This window comes from Jaculus jaculus, unplaced genomic scaffold, assembly GCF_020740685.1.
Source record: "Jaculus jaculus isolate mJacJac1 unplaced genomic scaffold, mJacJac1.mat.Y.cur mat_scaffold_39_1_1402899_arrow_ctg1, whole genome shotgun sequence".
NCBI lineage: Eukaryota > Metazoa > Chordata > Mammalia > Rodentia > Dipodidae > Jaculus > Jaculus jaculus.
Genome location: NW_025423494.1, coordinates 621,103 through 635,654, shown reverse-complemented (window position 1 = coordinate 635,654; position 14,552 = coordinate 621,103). Strand labels below are relative to the sequence as shown.

The 14,552-nt window shown below is 41.7% G+C and overlaps 1 protein-coding gene across 1 annotated transcript; it reads left to right on the top strand.

Annotated features, from left to right (window-relative positions):
• Positions 1 to 13,227: 13,227 nt before the first annotated feature.
• On the top strand, positions 13,228 to 14,266 carry LOC123457368 (casein kinase I-like). The gene has a single exon (XM_045141322.1). It carries the CDS (start codon positions 13,228 to 13,230, stop codon positions 14,224 to 14,226), a length of 999 nt encoding a protein of 332 aa, XP_044997257.1. The 3' UTR covers positions 14,227 to 14,266.
• The last annotated feature ends 286 nt before the right edge of the window (positions 14,267 to 14,552 follow it).

Genomic DNA, 14,552 nt, shown 5'->3' with positions numbered 1-14,552 from the left:
TTGAAACAAACACTACAAAGACAAAATCAAAGCTTCTTGCTATGCAGTTAACTGCTGGGGAATAAAATATAGGTTGCTAGATTCACCAAGAAAATCACATTTTTAAAAATTGTTTTTTGATTTACTTATTTTTGAGAGAAGACAGAGAAAAAGAATGTACATACCAGGGCCTCTACTCTAGCCACTGCCAAGGAACTCCAGATGCATGTACCACCTTGAGCATTTGCCTTACCTGGGTACTGGTGACTTGAACTTAGGTCTTTCTGCTTTGAAGGTAGGTGCCTTAACCACTGAGTAAGCTCTTTACCCCTATAAAAGTATTCTTTGTAGAAAAATGACTGCACTTTTAATTAACTGAAACTATCAATTATACAAAATTGATAAATTTTGATATTAATTTCTGCTCATCCACCTTTACTCTGTTTCTGTTTGATATATGGGAGCTGGGAAGGTGACTTCTTGATTGGGGCATGACGGTCATGGGGGGAGGGGGTTCCCTTTGCTCAGTGCTTTGACAGTTGAGTGGTATGGTTTATATAAAATATCCCAAATATGGGTTGGAGAGATAGCTCAGAGGTTAAGGCACTTGCCTATAAAGCCAGAAGACTCCAAGTTCGATTCCCCAGTATCCACATAAAGCCAGATGCACAAAGTGGTGCATGTATCTGAAGTTTCTTTCCAGTGGCTGGGGGCCCTGCTCCACACATTCTCTGTGTGTCTGTGTGTGTTTGCATTTATTTAGAGACAGGTAGAGCTGACATTCAACGATCTTTCCATGCATCACCTCTGTTACTATTATCAATTTATTTAACCTTTGCAACTCTCTGAGTCTAAAAAATATGATAGCAATGTGCTGTGGCTTGCATGAGTGTCCAAAAATTTGTATATAGAAATATGGCCATATGCAGCCATGGTGGTATCGGTGGATGATGTGTGGTGAGGCAGAAGTCCTCATGGGTAGGATTATGTCTTTCAGGAAGTTTTAATACCTCTGTACCTAACAAAAATTACATTATTTAACTGGCACTGAGAATGAAACCCAGGCCCTGTGCATATCCTGGCACATTACCATTGAGTTTTGCCTCCTCTCTACTCAGTGTCAGAGATTGTGATGTGTAAGGTCACAACAAGGTCCTAGGGTCCAATCCTGATGCAACCACATCCGGCTCCTCACATATGAAAACCTTGAAAGCCACAGCTCTAGGTGCGACTTTCTCACACTCCCCAGGTGCGGTGTATGCCATGGTTATGTCTATGAGGAGAAAGGAAGAAGGAAACTTTGGTGTTATTCCGTGAGCTCACTGGGCATCCAATCACGATTGCATTTGCCACAGACTATGGCAAGACTTTGAATAAGATAGCCTGGGTTCAAATTCTCTGTCCATTTCCTGGAGGGATATATTACTCTCTTATATTTTGATTTCTTTCTTTCTTTCTTCTTCTTTTGTTTTTTCTTTCTTTCTTCTTCCTATTTTTCTTTCTTACTTTTTTCTTTCTTCTTCTTCATTTCTTCTTCCCTCCTCCTCCAAATCCTTCTTCTCCTCCTTCTTCTCTCTCTCTCTTTTGAGGTAGGGTCTCTCTCTAGCCCAGGCTGACCTAGAATTCACTATGTTGTCTCAGGATGGATTTGAACTCACAGAGATCCTACCTCTGCCTCCCAAGTGCTGGAATTGAAAACGTGCACCACCACACATGGGTTTTTCTTTTTTTGTTTTGATATCTTTTCTGAAAAGCATATCAGATATTCCCTGCCATACTTGGATATTTTGAAGAGTAAGTGACAAAAAAAGCAGATAAAATATAAAACAAGTTCTCTGTCAACCTCTACGTGTTTTTAAAAGAGAATTTTGATTTCTTTCTTTTTTTTTTTTTTTTTCTTGAGGTAGAGTCAACCCAGGCTGACCTGGAAGTTACTACCAATCCTCCTACCTCTGCCTTTCAAGTGCTCAGATTAAGGCAGGTGACATCACTCCAGGCTTATGAGTTGAATTTTAAGAATCTTTCCACCATGAAGATAGATTTCCTCCAGGATGTAAATCTCCAGAATGATTAATTGGGGATATGTCTATCCTGAAAAAATGAAAAAGAAACTTCATAGTAGCTTTACAGATCCAGCAGCGTCTTTGAAGCCAGGCATGGAGGTATGCATGCAATTTATCTTCCCAGGGATCAAGAGGCTGAGGCAGGAGAATTGAGAATTTAAGCACATTTTGAGATACATAGTAATCTCTGATTTGTTTTTCAGCTAGTAACATTACCTTCTTCAAGAGCAGGACTCAAGGAAAACTAGATTTTGCAGAATGAGGTTGTAGCTTTCTAACAAGAAAGCCATCACAAATATTTCCATCAAAGGAGATGTGCATTTTGCGCATGTTGGGTGTATCTCTTCAGGAACAACTAAAAAGTGTAGTTACTTAAAAATAGTTTATTAAGGACTTCCGGTTAAGATGGCAGCGTAGGTAACACGCCAAAGCAGCCTAGGGAGGAAAAAAGACCAAAAAAACTCAGCAAAATACACACTTTTACTAAAAAGTGAGGTGTATAGGAAATTGAAGCGGCAGTGGAGAAGTAGAAGAGTTCCAGAGCATCCAGAGCCTGCACAGGCGGGAAAAGTGGCTCCGGCAGCTCGGCCAACCACTGCGGCTGCGGCGCACCAGAAAGCTGCCAGGCTCGGCTCCAGCTGCAGGAAAAGCCAGGTGTGGGCGCTTCCCCTCACACCACGCTCTCCACAACTCGGGAAACGTGAGGGGAGAGCGGCAGCGAGCAACGGAGGAGCAGACCATGAGGTAGAACAACGCTTGGAGCAGCGAGAGAACCAGAGCAGCTGCGGCTCCCTCCCCTCCCCCACCGCCTGAGCCTAGCTCCGGCGAACAGAACAGCAGCCCGGGACCTGGCCATGCCAACAGCGGGACCCAAGCAGGAGCAGAGCTCGGCAGCAACATCAGCGGCTCCAGCACCGGTAACAGCGGCCCCAGCAGCAGCAGACCCAGGAGTGGCAGCAGCGGCAGACTCGGCAGCAGCAGCTTCAGGGGGAGCAGCGGCAGTGGACACAGCAGCAGCAGCTTCAGCAGCAGTGGTGGCTCCAGGAGTGGTAGCTACAGCAGCAGCAGAGGCAGCAGCAGAGGCAGCAGCAGCGGTGGGTCCAGCAGCAACACCTTCAGCAGCAGTGGCTACAGTCCCAGCAGGGGCAGCTTGAGCAGCAGCAGTTCCAGCAGCAGGGGTGGTGATCTGCAGGGCCACACTTGCCAGGCTCGGTTTGCCCCGCAGGAAAAGCAAGTGCCCAGCTCCAGAAAGCAGAACAGCAGCCCGACGACCCAGGCAGCAACTTGACTGAGACCAAAATCATCCAAGGTAACTGGGATTGCACCAGGGAAGGGTCTCACTTGGTCGCAAGCTGACTTGGATCCCTCCACAGACCGGAAATCTTAACCTCTTTGTTGATAGAGGATCTGGTCGTTATAATAACTACTATTGCATACATACTTGGGGCTGTTTTTGACTGAATGTGTACAGTGTTTAGTTAAATTTTAGAATCTACCTGTATTTTATTCCACTCAGCCTGCTTGAATACTCCTATAGCAGGGAAACTCAACCCCTAAGAACATCTTTGTAGATACTCTGAGAGTCTTAAGAGCCACACCTAACACCTTAAGGTCCTACCCTGAAAATATATTACATCAAATCAATTGATACAGCTAAGAATACACAGCTAGCTAGAAAATCCAAGCATTAACTTAATCCAAGATGCAAAAATATATACATTATAACACAAGAAACACTAAAAAGCAAGACGATATAAACCCACCTAAAAGTATTAATGCATCAGAAATGTCCTCCAGTGAGAAAGAGTTAGAGGAAATGCCTGAGAAAGATTTCAAAAGAATGATTGTAAATATGTTCAAAGAAGTCAGAGAACAAATCAAAGGAGTCAAAGAGGAACTTAAAGAGGAAATCAAAGGAATCAAAGAAGATGCAGGACACCAATTTCATGAAATAAAGAAGGCAATACAAGACATAAATAAGGAACTAGAAATAATAAAGAAAACCAGTCAGAATTACTAGCAATGAAGAACACAGTTAATGAAATAAAAATCTCTGTAGAAAATCTCACCAGTAGGATGGATGAGGGAGAGGACAGATAATCTAAGCTAGAAGACCAGGTGGCAGACCTAATGCAGTCCAACAAAGAGAAAGACAAACTTATAGAAAAGTATGAGTGGGAATTTCAAGATATTTGGGACACTATGAAAAGGTCCAATATAAGAATTCAGGGCATAGTAGAAGGAGAAGAAATCCACTCCAGAGGCATAGTAGGCGTCTTCAACAAAATCATAGAAGAAAATTTCCCCCAAATTGGGAAAGAGGTGCCAATGCAGATACAGGAAGCCTTTAGAACCCCAGCCAGAAAAAACCCAGAAAGAACCTCTCCTAGCCATATTATACTCAAACTTCCAAACACATACACCAAAGAAAAAATATTGAAAGCAGTTAAAGAGAAAAATCAAGTTACCTACAAAAGCAAGCCCATCAGGATTACAGCAGATTATTCAACACAAACTTTTAAAGCCAGAAGGGCTTGGAGTGATATATTCCAAGTTCTGAAAGATAACAACTGTCAACCAAGGTTACTTTATCCTGCAAAGTTATCCATTCAAATAGATGGAGAAATAAAGACATTCCATGACAAAAGCAGGTTAAAGGAGTATTTGAAGACAAAACCAGCTCTACAGAAAATTCTTGATAGAATCCTCCATGCTGAACAAAAGGAAAAGCACACATATAAGGAACCTAGCAAAAACAAGCTATACTCAAATACCAGTTAACAGCAGAGAGCACAGGTAGAACCAGAAACACACACACACACACACACAAAATGGCAAACATAAATACACACCTTTCAATAATATCTCTTAATATCAATGGTCTCAATGCCCCAATGAAAAGACATAGATTTGCAGACTGGGTTAAAAAGCAGGATCCTACAATTTGTTGTCTCCAAGAAACTCACCTTTCTACAAAGGATAGACATTATCTTAGGGTGAGAGGTTGGAAGACGGTGTTTCAAGCAAATGGGCCTAGAAAACAAGCAGGGGTTGCTATCCTAATATCAGACAGGGTAGACTTTAGTCCGACGTTAGTCAAGAAAGATAAGGAAGGTCACTTTATATTGATTAAGGGCACACTCCAACAGGAGGACATTACAATCCTAAACATATATGCACCTAACATGGGGGCTCCCAAATTCGTCAAACAAACACTATTAGAACTAAGGTCACAGATAACACCAAACACAGTGGTGGTGGGTGACTTTAACACCCCACTCTCATCAATTGACAGGTCATCCCGGGAAAGAATAAACAGAGAGGCATCTGGACTAAATGAGGTCATAGAAGGAATGGACTTAACAGATATATACAGGACACTTCATCCAAAGGCTGCAGAATATACATTCTTTTCAGCAGCACATGGAACATTCTCTAAAATAGACCATATATTAGGACACAAAGCAAATCTTAACAAATTCAGGAAAATTGAAATAATTCCTTGCATTCTATCTGACCACAATGGAATTAAACTACAAATCAGTAGCAAGAAAGGCTATAGAGCATACACAAAATCATGGAAACTAAACAATACACTACTAAATGATGAGTGGGTCAATGAAGAAATCAAAAAGGAAATCAAAAAATTTATAGAGTCAAATGATAATGAGAACACAACATACCAAAATCTCTGGGACACAATGAAGGCAGTTCTAAGAGGTAAATTTATAGCCCTAACTGCCTATATTAAGAAATTAGAAAGGTCGTAAGTAAACGACCTAATGCTTCGCCTTAAAGCCTTGGAAAAAGAAGAACAAGGCAAACCAAAAATCAGTAGATGGGAAGAAATAATAGAGATTAGGGCAGAAATTAATGAAATAGAAACAAAAAGAACAATCCAAAGAATTAATGAAACAAAGAGTTGGTTCTTTGAAAGGATAAACAAGATTGATAAACCCTTAGCAAATCTGACCAAAAGAAAGAGAGAAGAGACACAAATTAATAAAATCAGAGATGAACAAGGTAACATCACAACAGATTCCAGAGAAATTCAAAAAATCATAGGGACATACTATAAAAGCATATACTCCACAAAGTATGAAAATCTGAAAGAAATGGATGATTTCCTTGATCTATATGACCTACCTAAATTAAATCAAAATGAGATTAATCGCTTAAATAGACCTATAACAAACATGGAGATCCGAACAATAATCTCCCAACTAAAAAAAGCCCAGGCTCGGACGGATTCACTGATGAATTTTACCAGACTTTTAAGGAAGAGCTAACACCATTGCTTCTTAAGCTTTTCCAGGAAATAGAAAAAGAAGGAATTCTACCAAACTCTTTCTATGAGGCCAGCATCACCCTGATACCAAAACCAGGCAAAGATAGAACAAGAAAAGAAAATTACACACCAATCTCTCTCATGAACATAGATGCAAAAATTCTCAACAAAATATTGGCAAACAGAATACAAGAATATATCAAAAAGATCATTCACCCTGACCAAGTAAGCTTTATCCCAGATATGCAGGGATGGTTCAACATACGCAAATCTATAAATGTAATACATTACATAAACGGGTTGAAGGACAAAAATCACATGATCATCTCATTAGACGCAGAGAAAGCATTTGACAAAATCCAACATCCCTTCATGATAAAAGTCCTACAGAGACTAGGAATAGAAGGAACATATCTCAATATAATAAAAGCTATTTATGATAAGCCTACAGCCAACATATTACTAAATGGGGAAAAACTGGAAGCTTTTCCACTAAAATCAGGAACAAGACAAGGGTGTCCACTGTCCGCACTTTTATTTAATATAGTTTTGGAAGTCTTAGCCATAGCAATAAGGCAAGAGACACACATAAAAGGGATACAAATTGGAAAGGAAGAAATCAAGTTATCATTATTTGCAAATGACATGATTCTACACATAAAGGACCCTAAAGACTCTACTAGCAAGCTGTTAGAGCTGATCAAAACCTACAGCAATGTAGCAGGATACAAAATAAATACACAGAAATCAGTAGCCTTCATATATGCTAACAACAAACACACAGAGGATGAAATCAGAGAATCACTCCCATTCACAATTGCATCAAAAAAAAATAAAGTACCTTGGAATAAACCTAACCAAGGAAGTAAAGAATCTCTACAGTGAGAACTTTAAAACACTCATGCGAGAAATTGCAGAAGACACTAGAAAGTGAAGAAACATCCCTTGTTCTTGGATTGGAAGAATCAATATTGTGAAAATGGCAATCTTACCTAAAGCAATCTACACATTTAATGCAATCCCTATCAAAATTCCAAAGGCTTTCTTCATGGAAATAGAAAAAACAATCCAAAAATTCATTTGGAATCACAAAAAACCTCGAATATCTAAAATAATACTGAGCAACAAAAAAGAGGCTGGTGGTATCACCATACCTGATTTTAACCTATACTACAGAGCCATAGTAACAAAAACAGCATGGTACTGGCACAAAAACAGACATGTAGATCAGTGGAACAGAATAGAGGATCCAGATGTAAGCCCAAGTAGCTATAGCCACCTGATATTCGATAAAAATGCCAAAAACACTAATTGGAGAAGAGACAGCCTCTTCAGGAAATGGTGTTTTGAAAAGTGGATATATATCTGCAGAAGGATGAAAATAGATTCTTCTCTCTCGCCATGCACAAGAATTAAATCCAAATGGATGAAAGACTTTAACATCAGACCAGAAACTCTGAAACTGCTAGAGGAAAAAGTAGGGGAAACCCTTCAACATACTGGTCTTGGCAAAGACTTTCTGAATACAAACCCAATTGCTCAGGCAATAAAATCACAGATTAACCACTGGAACCTAATGAAATTACAAAGATTTTGCACCGCAAAGGACACTGTGAAAAAAGCAAAGAGGCAACCTACAGAATGGGAAAAAAATCTTCGCCAGCTATATATCTGATAAAGGATTAATATCTAGGATATACAAAGAACTCAAAAAGTTAAATAATAAGGAATCAAACAAGCCAATCAAAAAATGGGCTATGGAGCTAAATAGAGAGTTCTCAAAGGAAGAAATACGAATGGCATATAAGCAACTAAAAAAATGTTCTACGTCACTAGTCATCAGGGAAATGCAAATTAAAACTACAATGAGATTCCATCTCACTCCTGTCAGATTGGCCACCATCATGAAAACAAATGTTCATAAATGTTGGCGGGGATGTGGAAAAAAAAGGAACCCTTCTGCACTGCTGGTGGGAATGCAATCTGGTCCAGCCATTGTGGAAAACAGTGTGGAGGTTCCTAAAACAGCTAGAGATTGATCTACCATATGACCCAGCTATAGCACTCCTAGGCATATATCCAAAAGACTCATCACATTTCCTTAGAAGTACGTGCTCAACCATTTTTATTGCTGCTCAACTTATAATAGCTGGGAAATGGAACCAGCCTAGATGTCCATCAACAGATGAGTGGATAATGAAGATGTGGCACATTTATACAATGGAGTTCTACTCAGCGGTAAAGAAAAATGAAGTTATGAAATTTGCAGAAAAATGGATGGACCTGGAAAGGATTATACTAAGTGAAGTAACCCAGACCCAGAAAGCCAAGCGCCACATGTTCTCTCTCATATGTGGATCCTAGCTACAGATGACTGGGCTTCTGCGTGGGAATGAAAATACTTAGTAGCAGAGGCCAGTAAGTTAAAAAGGAGACATAAAGGGTAGAGAAAGGAAGAGGGGAGGATACTTAATAGGTTGATATTGTATATATGTAATTACAATGATTGTAATGGGGAGGTAATATGATGGCGAATGGAATTTCAAATGGGAAACTGTGGGGGTGGGGAGGGAGGGAATTACCATGGTATATATCTTATAATCATGGAAAATGTTAATAAAAATTAAAAAAAAAATAGTTTATTAATTTGCCATGCAGGGGCAGGGGATGTGTGTTCCAAAGCCTCCAACCACTGCAAATGAAATTCCAGATGCATGTACCACTTTGTGCACCTGGTTTTATGTATGTTACTCAGAATAAAACTTGGGTCGTTAGGCTTATCAGGCAAGCACCTTAAGTACTGAACCATCTCTCCAGGCCATGCATGTCTCTTTTCATATTGTGCTTCTGTGTCTTGAGATGACACGATGTCTTACTAATCTACCCCCCATCTCCAATATCTTGTTTTCTTGTCACATCCTCAGGACTTTTCTTCCTTCCAGCTCCAACAAGTAACAATGTCATCTGAACAAATCCCACTGTGTTGGGTGAGGGAGAAAATATCAGGTAGTTTCATTTACTTATTTTATTCTTTCTCTTTTTCCCTCTTTTTTATTTTATTTTTTCTAGGTAAGGTCTCACTCTGGCCAAGAATACCATAGATCTCACTCTGTCATATTAGGCTGGCCTCAAACTCATAGCAGTCTTCCTATCTCTGCCTCCCAAGTACTGGGATTAAAGGCATGCACCATCCATACTGACTATAGTTACTATTTATTTAATGACATAACTCATTGAAGAAAATGCAGTCCACGGCAATTTTCTGGTACCCATGGCCATGTAGCTGTCTGTCTCATTTCAAACCCCAGCAGATAGGGAATGGAGACTTACCTGTTTCCAGATCACAGATGGGGTTGGTCAAACCTTCTTGATTTTTCTCCAAAATGCATTGCTTTCTTCCCTTACTTCCAATTAACATGTTTTAAATTAAAATATCCTCAGTGGAGGTGGAGGTGCTGGTGCTGGAGAGGTTGCTCAGTGGTTAAGGAGTGTTGCAGTCAGGTTGACATTACTTGTAGAAATCACTCAACCAAGAGCAGGTTGTGGGAAAAAGAGGTTTATTTTGGCTCACAGGCTTGAGGTGAAGCTTCACGATGCCAGGGAAAATGACAACTTGAGCAGAGGGGGAACATCACCCCCTGGCTAACATAAGGTGGACCATAACAACAGTAGTGTGTTCCAAACAGTAGCAAGAGAGAGCTGGCTATAAGACCCATAAGCCCGACCCAACAACAAACCACCGCCAGGAGGCTTTAATTTCCAATTGCCATTAGCTGGGGAACCTAACATCCAGAACTCCTAAATTTATGGGGACACCTGATTCAAATCACCACAAGGAGCTTGTTTGCAAAGCCAAAGGACTGGGATTTGATTCCCAAGTACTTAAATAAGCCAGGTGCACGGGGTATATGCATCTGGAGTTTGTTTGCAGTGGATTGAGGCCTTGGTATGCCTATTCTCTCTCTGCCTTTCTTTCTGTCTCTCTCTCTCTCAAATAAATAAAATATATTTTTTAAATATCCATGGAGTTAGAAAGTCCTGACCACAAAACACAACAAGGTCAAACAACTAGTTTGTAAATCCTTACCAAGTCCTCATATTTTCTCTTTGAGAAAGAATTGGGAAGTCCTAACAGGTGGCTTGGAAATTTCCTAGCTATACCAGGTTTATTGAGAATGATTTTGAGGGTTGGGGATATGGCTCAGAGGTAAAACGTGCATGCTTGCAAAGCCTAATGAACTGGGGTTCAATTCCCCAGTTCCCGGTAAGCTAGATACACAAGGTGGCACATGCTTCTGGAGTTTGTCTACAGTAGCTGGAGGCCCTGGTACATTCATTTATTCTCTTTCTCTGCCTGTAAATTAACAAAAACTTCATATATATACATATATATACATGTATACATACATATCTATATATAATCACTTTATAAAAAATCAATATGTATGCAGAGCTTTGGTGTACAAGACCAGTGCACTAATCCCTGGATGCACAAAATCAACATGCACTTTGGAATCTGATCCTGCAGGGTTCTTTTAAAACTAAACATGGACACTAGGTGATTTTTCTCGAATAGGACATAGTAATCAGACAGGCTCATATAGCTGCCTCTCCCATTTCTGCTTTCGAAATGGAATTTCCCTGATATTCTCTATTGGCCCACGTACCTGTTTTTTCTTAGAGAGAAAGAGGTGAGTGGGAAGGAGAATGGGCATGTCAGGGTCTCTAACTGCTGCAAATGAACTCCAGGTACATGATCCACCTTGTGCATGTGGTTTACGTGGATACCGGGGAATCAAACCTGGGCTCTTAGGCTTCACAAGCAAGTGCCTTACTCTGTTATGCCCAGGTCATAGAGTCTCCAAAGACCAGAGACAGACATGTATGCAACAGCAAAGAGCTTTATTTTGGTCTTAAGCTCAGGCTCCAGACTTAATTAACACAGTGGGTCCATCCAAGAGCCCCGAATGGTGTCTGGGAGAAGCTTTTATTAGTTTCAAACAAAGAAAAGGGGAATTTCCAATGTAGCAGTTACATGATTGGTTGACATTTAGCAAGAGCATATATGTTGCAAACTGATTGATTACATAGTAGCTGAGGAACGCTAAGCAAACTTATCTACAGTCATAAAAGCCACAGGAATGTATAACAACTACTTGGTCATTTTTGATTGGCACGATATAGGGATTGTTTGGGGTACTGAGCACTTTTCTGGATCTTTTTCCCAGTAACTGCAAAGTGCTGTGTAGTAATTTGGGCCCTGCAGGGAAACATAAACTTAGGTTTAAAATATATTTAAAGTCTGTCATGGCATTACACTGGTTTGGGCTCTTCAGATCACTAAGTCACTTCTCCAGAACACACATACTCTCTCTAAACATAAAAAAAAAAAAAAAAAAAAAAAACCTTCCTGGTAAGGTTGTAAGTAAGGTTCATTTTGTAATTTTCTTTAAGTATTTTTATTAATGAGAGTGAGAGAGAGAATGAATAGGTGCACTGGGGCCTCTAGCCACTGCCAATGAACTCCAGGTGCATGTGTTATTTTGTGCATCTGGCTTTACCTGGGTACTGGGTAATTGAACCTGGGTCCTTAGACTTGGCAGGCAAGTGCCTTAACTGCAAAACCATGTCCCCTGCCCATATGGTGTTTTTTTGTTTTGTTTTGCTTTTTCCAAGGTGGGGCCTTGCTCCAGTACAGGCTGACCTGGAATTCATCTTGTAATCTCATTTTAGGGTGGTCTGGCACTCAAGAGGATCCTCCTAGCTTTGCCTCCTAAATGCTTAATCCCAAGGGATTAAAGGCATGCCACACCACGCCTACCCTCCTCCTCCTTTTTCCCTTCCTCCTCCTCCTCTTCTTGTTTCATTTAGGAATAGACAATATCTTCAGTGGATACAGTTTTTCTTATTTGGTGTGTATAATTCCTACATAACCTAGCTTCTGTAAGTTTAATGCCAGTGGACTAAGTTTATTCACCATTCACTTTAATGATGATAGGTTTGAAGGGAGATGAAAATAGGAAGATAGAGTTTACTCCATTTCAGAAATCAGTTTCTCTTATTGTAACCATGAATCAACTTTGTAGTTTCATAACAGATTTGATATGTATCAAAGCAATATTCTTTCTGACAAAAAAATCTAAGTAAAGAACCTAAGTATTGTTTTTTCTTCAGGGCTTATTTCAGTTTATTATGGTTTTTCAAGATAGAGTCTTACTCTAGTGCAGGCTGACTTGGAATTTGCTATGTAGTTCCAAGCTGGCCTTGGAATCACATTAATCCTCCTGCCTCTGCCTCCTGAGTGCTGGGATTAAAGGCATGCGCCACCATGCCCAGCTCAATTAAATATGTTTTGAAAGATTTCAAGCTATGTAGCAATGGGTCCCCGAACCTAAGGTGAAAATTAGAAGTACCTCGAATTAATAACTTTAGCAAGCTCGGGCCTCCCTCGCGCCGCCCACCCTGCGGGGGGCGCCCGAGCTCCCTTTCCCAGAGTGCCGCGCGCCGGGCAGAAGCGGCTCCCAGGGACCCGCGGCTTTCGGGGCTGGCTGGAGCCGGGCGACAAGATGGCGGCGTCGGCTGAGTGACCCTCGGTCGGAGCCGGCGGCAGCCCAGGCAGCGGCAGCGCCGCCCCAGATCAGTTTCGACTGCACGGCGGCCGCCCGCGACGACCGGTCTCGTCTGAGTAGCCGCACGGCCTCGTCAGCTGCCGGCCCGAAGAAGCCAAGCGGTCGGCGGGCCGTTCGCCTTGGCCGATCGCAGACCGAGACGTCGGAGCGGCCGCCGTCGCCCGCCCCGACCGCCCCCCGCAGCCTCGCCGGGTGGGCCGACCCGGAGGCCTCTATCCCCGCTCAGAGGTGTCGGGCTTGGCCACAGCCTCCGTCTTGGCGGAGCAGGATGTCGAGCAGCGGCGGCTCCAGGGCCGAGATCGTCGTCGGAGTGAAGTACAAACTGGTGCGGAAGATCGGGTCCGGCTCCTTCGGGGACATTTACCTGGCGATCAACGTCACCAACGGTGAGGAAGTGGCCGTGAAGCTCGAGGCTCAGAAGGCCAGGCATCCCCAGTTGCTGTACGAGAGCAAACTCTATAAGATTCTTCAAGGTGGGGTCGGCATTCCCCACGTACGCTGGTATGGACAGGAAAAGGACTGTAATGTGCTAGTCATGGATCTTCTGGGACCCAGTCTCGAAGACCTCTTCAATTTCTGTTCAAGAAGATTCACCATGAAAACTGTACTCATGTTAGCTGACCAGATGATCAGTAGAATTGAGTATGTGCATACAAAGAATTTTATACACAGAGACATTAAGCCAGATAACTTCCTAATGGGTATTGGGCGACACTGTAATAAGTTATTCCTTATCGACTTTGGTTTGGCCAAAAAGTACAGAGACAACAGGACAAGGCAACACATCCCATACAGAGAAGGTAAAAATCTCACTGGCACTGCCCGATATGCTAGCATCAACGCCCATTTTGGTGTTGAGCAGAGCCGCCGAGATGACATGGAATCATTGGGATATGTTTTGATGTATTTTATTAGAACCAGTCTGCCATGGCAAGGGCTAAAGGCTGCAACAAAGAAGCAGAAATATGAAAAGATTAGTGAAAAGAAGATGTCCACTCCTGTTGAAGTTTTATGTAAGGGGTTTCCTGCAGAATTTGCTATGTACTTAAACTATTGCCGTGGGCTGCGCTTTGAAGAAGCCCCGGATTACATGTATGTGAGGCACCTGTTCCGCATCCTTTTCCGGACCCTGAACCACCAATATGACTACACTTTTGATTGGACAATGTTGAAGCAGAAAGCGGCACAGCAGGCAGCCTCTTCCAGTGGGCAGTGTCAGCAGGACCAAACCCTCACAGGCAAGCTGACAGAACCAAGAGTAACATGAAAGGTTTCTAAGCATGAATTGAGGAACGGAAGAAGCAGAACAGATGGTTGGAGCAGCATTTGTTTCTCCCCAAATCTAGAAATTTTAGTTCATACGTACAGTAGCCATTGGTTTTGGACAACTATTTATTTGGTGTAAAGAACTTAATTTCAGTATAAACTGGCTCTGGGCAACATTGGTGATGCTGTATCCTGAGTTGTAGCCTCTATGATTGTGAATATTAACTGAGATAGTGAAACATGGTTTTCTATTGCATTTTTTCAAGTGGAAAAGCTACCTAAATGGTTGGCACACATATTGGTGGGGAAATGTGCATATGCCAATTT

Excerpts from the sequence above, each read along its gene's own strand:
- LOC123457368 (XM_045141322.1), top strand. The coding sequence starts at position 13,228 with ATGTCGAGCAGCGGCGGCTCCAGGGCCGAGATCGTCGTCGGAGTGAAG.